Raw genomic sequence first — 7,588 nt, 5'->3', positions numbered from 1 at the left:
TTTTCCAGGAAACATGTTGTTCAACCCGAGAACCATAGCAAAACCTTGCGCACCGGTTTGAGCTTGAACGTGCCCCAGTTACCATGGTTATTAATCATTTGAATAATTAGCACACCTGTCTGTATGTGGTTCATCATCACTGTGTATTTAAGTTCCTCTTGGTATTGTTTGTGCATGGCACACCGTTTCGTTTGTGTTCTTTGATATTACATTGCCTGAATTTACTTTATATTAATAAATCAAATTTATATTTGGATCTACTTTGTCTACCTTCTTCATCCCTTGGATAAGGTGTTAAACAAAAATGTAATAAAACGTGTAAACATGACTACCCATCTTTCCATTTTCCTAACTGCTTATCCTAGTGGACAATGACAAGCTAAAGCATAAATAATTTAAAATATTGTATTACAAAACTCATTACAATGTTATAATTCCAGGAGCAGGAACCCAAAACAAGAACAAGTTTTTATAATGCTTTTAAGAAATTGATACATGTCTACATTAATATATAAAATGTTTGGTTTGTCTTGGTTTAATTTTTCATCAACTAAAATGTTAAATGCCATTTTAGACAGAGTAAAACTAAATTATGTTTTATTAACAAAGTTTGGGAGGAGCAGGTGCAGATAATTAACCTAATTAGCACAAGTGGAAAGCTTTCAGCTAATCAGCCAACAACATTATCACATCCGGGGGGGAGTACTCTGGGTTCGGGCCAAAATTCCGAGCTCGGTGCCCTTCCCCGGACAGCACGCCAAATAGGCATAATTTACGCTATGTAATTACATGTATATGTGAACTCGTGAACTATCATTAATGAATATGGCAGGACAAAATATTGACTAAATTTTAAAGGATATTTTCGTCAAAAGACAAAAACTATGAACTATGGTAATTCAGCATACAAATGGCTTATTATAGTGCTTTCTAAAGTTGTAGAAAATATTTGAATTTGGAAAAAAAAAAATATTTGAGAAGCTAAAACATCACATTTATCACGTCAAAAATGTATGGTATGAACACTAATCCATCACACTCAGATCACATATTTAAATGTGACACAAATGAAAGAAAAGAAAATGTGTTGAATTAGAACAGACAAGACCTTGTAGAATAATCTTTTCTGCGTTTAATTGCAAGATACATTTCAGATAAATGGCATAAACTTTTACATTCTCACTAAGCAATAGTGGATTAGAGAAGGTGAATCTGTTGTCATCAGCAGCTTGCATTCTCCCCGTCCCAGAAGACCTACACTTCCCAGCATGGCCGATACACTCTTCCCACCATGCACCTCATGGTGTCCCTTCTGATGATGGCGATGCTCGGGCTCAAGTCTGAATCGACATCTCTGCGCTCTGTGCTGAGAAGGTTCTCAGGGAGACTGAGATGAGGCACTCCTTTGTTCAGAGACATCAGGGTCCTCAGCAGATTGGAGTCAGCCACCACAATGATCCTGGAGTTGCCTGGTGAAGATCTCAGAGAGTTCTCCTCCAAGCTCTCGCTCAAGCCGTGCAGATCTGGCTCCGTTTCATCAGCTTTGGTCATGGGAATGGCAGCGGTTCTGAAGTAGCACTCTGAAAAAAGTGCAACAGTGATGAGGACGGTCCCAACGGAGAGCTTCATTCTTGATTCCGAGTGTTTGCTTTAGTGGTTCAGCTGCTGTCTCGTCTTCTCTTGCAAACTGGTCTGATGTTGGTGGCGACTTGGTCCATTTTTATAGGCCTACATGGTCTTCAATGTGCCACGTTACCTCAGATTCATCATTGTCTTGGTTTCTCATGAGTATGTGGCTATTAACAAAAACACAAAAACTCATAGAGAACCTGATGAGACCCCTGACAGAGCTCAAGTGTTTTGTTTGGTGGATAGTTGATTAAGATCTCCTGAAACGTGGCTTGTGTTCAGTTGTGCAGACTGCAGGGTTCCTCTGAGTGGGCATCATAAGAGGGGATGTAATTCCAGAATCCTCACATTTTGAAACAATATGAGAGGATTATAGACCTGTTGAAGAGTCCAAGTGAATAATAACCGTTTAAACACGGACCATGACTGACATTTTTTTTTTATTAGAATCACAAGGCAAAGTTGTCAAAAGAGGCTATAGCCGTAGTAGGCCAAAATGAAGATCAACACAGCAGGAGTTTATTTGGTTTGGAAAAGCATTGCTCATTCATGATGTTGTTGCAGGTGCTTCAATTTGTATCAAGCATCATGTTGATGCAACCTGAATGGGGCTGCTACTGGTAAATGCTACTTGATATAGAAAAAGTCTATACATACATCACACTCTGAATAAACTCAATGAAGTAATCCATATTAGTTTTAAATTGAAAATATGAAACCATGGCAAAACAGGTGACGTGTGATGCTTTGGTTGTTATTCTTTACAATATATTTCACAATGTTTAGACTCCTGAAAACCTGGGGGAAAAAAATCTTACTGAACCAGGGCAATCAATATGATATACAAGGCTATGTATTGGTGACACTTTAGTATAGAGAACACATATTCACTATTAACTACAACTTTTCCCTCAATAAACTCATAATTTATTTCTTATTAATAGTTAGTAAGTTAGCTGTTAAGCTTAGGTATTGGGTAGGATTATGAATGTAGAATAAGGTCATGCAGAATAAGTCATTAATATGTGCTTAATAACTACTAATAAATAGCCAATAATATACATGCTAATAAGCAAATAGTTAAAAGACCCTAAAATAAAGTGTTACCAAATACAAATTCAGAGTTTATTACAGAATATTCTAGTATCTACAATAACACATAGGACTGCAAAAGTTTATTGGCTAAATATCACCCCAGATGTTTTGATCGTGTTGTGAATGGAAGGAACTGCAAACTGCAACATGGTGGCTGTTACGAACTTTTAAAGGTCTAGGGTAGAACGCAACATTTAGTTTTTATCATTGCTGTAATGGAGCGGGCAGCAGAAAAGACCAGGCACACAAAAGCGGGTACAATTAATTTGTTTAATGTTTGTACGTCAAGCCGAAGCCACTAATCAGTGTGAGTGCGCTATAATACAATGCATTTATATGGAAGAATGGATAAAGAAATTTACAATTGACTACTGGGGAAAAGGAACTAGGGTGGCGCCAAAATAAAGAAAGGAATAAAACAAAACAATTCATAAACTAAATTCTCAAACCCTCTAACTTACTAACCAAAGAAAAATGTGAAAAGAAAACCCGAGATCTTCGGCGCACCCGACGCCATAACTATACCTACCCTTAAATAAAAACCAAAATACAAGAAAGGGCGCTCACCTCTTACCTGGTGTTTCTAACACTTGATAACTGCGGGCAATATGTATGTCGCGCGACCTGCTTACCTGTTCACTGTTTCCCCAAACGGTAATCAGTTACTCTTAACTCTCGACATTCTAACATAGACAAAGTCAAGTGTCGGATTCACACGCCAAAAGGAACAAAACATACAGAGTATAACAGGCTCTAACTAAAACGCCTGAGACACACACAAACTGCACTGCACTGCTGAACAAGACACGCCGGGAGACTTTTAAACTTCCAGGGCGGCACTTGATTGGCTGCAGAGACGACACCGTAATGAAGAGTGACAGTCACCTACTCCAATCAGCGTGGACCTGAGAGCAAGACAGCACAGAGGACAGAAAACAGAGGCAGGAAAAAAAAACATCGAAAACACGCGCAGCACGTAACAGTGGCTCTACAAAGTGACAACATGGGCTGAAATACGGGTTGTAAGTGGGTTTGTCCATGGGTTCCATGTTGGCCCCATGCCAGTTGCCCATGTGGGTTTTATATAAGATTTCACTTGTGGAATACAACAAAATCCATCTGGGTTCCATCTTCAAATTCTGTGTGGATACATTACAAGTCTCTTTGTCCAGTTTCAGACACAAAAAGTCATGCTATGCAGGCCATTGATGATGACACCTGGGTTGCCTATACAGGGGCTCTTTAACTCCTGACTTCTGAACTCTTCAACAGTCCTGAAGAGCAAGTGTCCTGCTGAGTTTCCTGCTAACTCTAACCAAACATGCCAAACAAGCTACACAGTGTTCAAAATTGCTTGCAATTTAGAGAGAGGTGTGTTTAAGTAGGGTTGAAATTAAAGTCTACTGGACACAGTTGAAGAGCCCTGGCATATACTGTAACCTACAAACACAGATCCCAGACCCATTGCCTACTCTGATCCCACATAATCTTCTTACCCAACACACCCATGTCTGGCTTGTGTTTGCCCATGTCTTGGTTTGACCAAGTGGACCCAATATGTATTTGCCCATTCTGAACCCATATACAGATTACCTACAGCTATGGAAAAAATTAAGAGACCACTCCAAGTTCAGAAATCAATGTTAAGTGGTCTCTTAATTTTTTTCGATAGCTGTATTTGTGTACTACCTTGGACCCATGTAGTCAGCCTATTTGGGACTGACTGTGTTTGCCCAGATCGAACCCAATTGTTAAACCTCCAAAAGAGAGCAGAATCTTGAGTCCCATGTTAAAATGCCCAACAGCAGAAAAAAAGTTTATAGCTCGTTAAAATTGTGGTTTTGGTCTATACAGCTAATTTTGCCCTTCATTACAACTCTGAGGGGGGTGAATTTTTTTTTATAAATCTTCCATTTAAATTGTGTGTTAAAGTTCTGCATAATTAAGGGCATGGCCACTTTAGTGACAGGTGAATTGCCTTCTCTCTGTGAGCCGTCACTTTACCTCAGCTAATTCCAGCTGCCGAATTTGGCATCTCTGCTGCGTTTGTGCTTTTCTCTGGATTATTTTATGCATCTGTGCAGATGTGCACGCATGCAGAAGATAAACAGAACATCGTTGTTGGATCGTGGTATTGACTAAAAATTCCTGAGATTTACTTCAGTGATGATGGCGGGAGGATATAAAACTCCAACAGCACTGTTTGGATAGAACTAAAACTGCTGCATTTTGAAAAATTATACTTTGGATGCGGGCTCATTTGTGTGTGAAATATACGATCATATACGGTTTTACAACAAACACTGCTCAGGTTGCATATTTTCTTGAAGAACGATGGAGAGCAGATCATTAAGAAATGTGATACAAACAAAGGATAATAATCAATATTTCATGGATTTTATGCTTTTGTGGACAAAATTTACTGTTTTTGTTTTTCAGTGGACACTCATGGACATTTTAGTGCCACGGATTCGCCATTTCATTATAAATGTATGAAGTCCCGTTTGATTTTGCGTGTTGTCATTTGCACACCTGATACAAAATTAGTGGTGCTGGAACATATATATTGTTTAAAAAAAAAAAAAAAGAGAGACTGTAGGTTGGCAGTAAGTCTTTAGAACTTTCTAATGATATAAACATTTTAGATAGATGCTAACATGATCACATTGTGCCAGGCACCTCAGTTCCAACCACGTCCTGCCTCTGCCCATTTTCAGTTATCCGGGAGTGACATGTGACGTGCTACTAAGATGGCAGCAGCCTCATTTTTTTTTTTTTATTTTTTTTTTAAATGGTCTATGGTTTGCATATGTGGGACCCAAGTAGGCCCCAGATAAGATGGCCACAGGTAAGAAGATCCAGCTAAGTAACAATAAGAGTAGTTAAAATTAGCAAGGACGAGACCAGACAAGGCCTGTGTGTGTGGTGCTGGCTTTTATGGAGAGTAGATGAGGATGATGGCCCAAAGGTGTGTGATTGTGAAGTGCGTGCAGGTGATTACCAGGGAGGATTATGGGAAATGTAGTGCACAAAGGAAACATGCATTTTGACTGGTGAATGGTGATCCTGACACCTACTAATACTAATACTAACTTTTGTGTTCTATGAAAAAGGTCAGATGAGTATTGAGAGTCAATGTTTACGTCTTCATTTTAAAGCAAATGGATTGGACTGACCAAATGCATGTGAATGTGTGATTTCTTCTACAGTGTTTTAGAAGTGAATTGATAAAACACTTTATTTGACCTACAACCTTTTTTGGAAGTTGCATTTAAATTCTCCTATTCTCAGAAATCTGCATGTGCACTCTGTAATCTGTCATATCCAATTTACCCATTCTTTTGTTTCTTATATCTTCTGTTTTTTGGTCTACCTCTAAAACCCAAAGGATTTTTAAGACTACTGTATCTAAATCCCTCATTTTAAAACACCATAGTCTCAGAATTTCTCTCAGTATGATAATCATTTTATATGTCAGTTGAATTCCACTTTGGTTTTGAAAAAGATAGTAGACCTTCTTCAGGCCCTTTGACTCTCTTAGTCATTCTCTTTAATCAAAGGCCATGTCACATTGTACTGTGCAAGCGGAAATGTCAAAAATAATTGGAAGCAAGACCTCTAATAGGACAACTACCAGAACAAGAGAATCTAAAGTAAGAAGTTATTCAGCTGTGCAATGTCTCAGGCTCATCTCAGTGAGATGGCAATTAAGGCAATTCCAGGACTACAGAAACAAACAATTTAAATCACAGAACATATGTAAAGCAATATTTTTCTCCATAAATACCCAATAAATACCTCTTGCACATTTCAGGAAACTATAGAGCACATGTATATTTAACATCTAGTGGCCAATTAATTATTCTTATTAATGTACAGCGCCCTCCCCAATAATGAAATATACAAAATTCATGTCTCCTACATAAACATTAAAGGTCAACTGGACCCGCTTTATATTAAGTGGCCTTAACTACTGTGTACTTACATTTAAATTAATCATTTGATACAATGCACTTATTGTGTACATACATACGTTTTACATTGTACTTAGATTTTAAAAACACCTGCATGTAATTACATCTGTAATTAATTTCTGTAATTACATTTATAATTACACTGTTGACCCATCCCTTACACCTTACCCCTACCCTTAAACCTACCCATACCACCAAAGCTTTCCCTAACCTTACCCGTACCCCACCTTAATAGCAGCAAAAGTGTTTTGCAATATGAACCCAATAAGTACATTGTACTTAGTTTTTGATGTAAGTAAATAGTAGTTAAGGCCACTTAATATAAAGTGGGACCGGTCAACTTGTGAATCATCCCTACTTGATTTCCTTACTCTTTACTTTTTAGTCCACAGTATATTGTTTGATTAAAAAATCATTTCCACTGAGGTGAGCAGAAAGAGCAATGGTGAAACAATAATGATGTTTGGAACGGTGGGAATACTGCAATCACAGTTGGGATAAGAAAGGCTGATTTCAAACAAAATAGCTAAAATAGGAAAACATTCTGGACTGTTTTAGTAATATGCAAACAAGCTCATCTGGTAAGTGTTATGCATCCAGGAACAAGGTGGGTGGATTTTACAACTATATGGTCTGTGGGCTCTAAATGTTATTTCCTCTTGTTTTTTTGTAATTTTGAACAAGGCACTGAACTGAGGAAGTTCATTTCATCATATTGCCATGCACGGAAGGGAGAGGGAGAGAAATAGTGATAAGGAGTCCATTATCACTATTTCTCTCCCTCTCCCTTCCGTGCATGGCAATATGATGAAATGAACTTCCTCAGTCAAAATATATGGAGAAAAAAAAAATCACTGCAGATTTGATTGATTGTGCAGATGTACTGTACA

At 38.1% G+C, this 7,588-nt stretch overlaps 1 protein-coding gene across 1 annotated transcript; it reads right to left on the bottom strand.

Annotated features, from left to right (window-relative positions):
• Positions 1 to 1,254: 1,254 nt before the first annotated feature.
• Positions 1,255 to 1,654, bottom strand: pmchl (pro-melanin-concentrating hormone, like). The gene has a single exon (XM_067407921.1). The coding sequence runs from the start codon at positions 1,627 to 1,629 to the stop codon at positions 1,255 to 1,257; it is 375 nt and encodes a 124-aa protein (XP_067264022.1). The 5' UTR covers positions 1,630 to 1,654.
• Positions 1,655 to 7,588: the final 5,934 nt, after the last annotated feature.

This window comes from Chanodichthys erythropterus, chromosome 13, assembly GCF_024489055.1.
Source record: "Chanodichthys erythropterus isolate Z2021 chromosome 13, ASM2448905v1, whole genome shotgun sequence".
Lineage (NCBI taxonomy): Eukaryota > Metazoa > Chordata > Actinopteri > Cypriniformes > Xenocyprididae > Chanodichthys > Chanodichthys erythropterus.
The sequence above is the reverse complement of the archived record's forward strand: the minus strand, read 5'-3'. Positions and strand labels throughout refer to the sequence as shown.

Excerpts from the sequence above, each read along its gene's own strand:
- pmchl (XM_067407921.1), bottom strand. The coding sequence starts at position 1,629 with ATGAAGCTCTCCGTTGGGACCGTCCTCATCACTGTTGCACTTTTTTCA.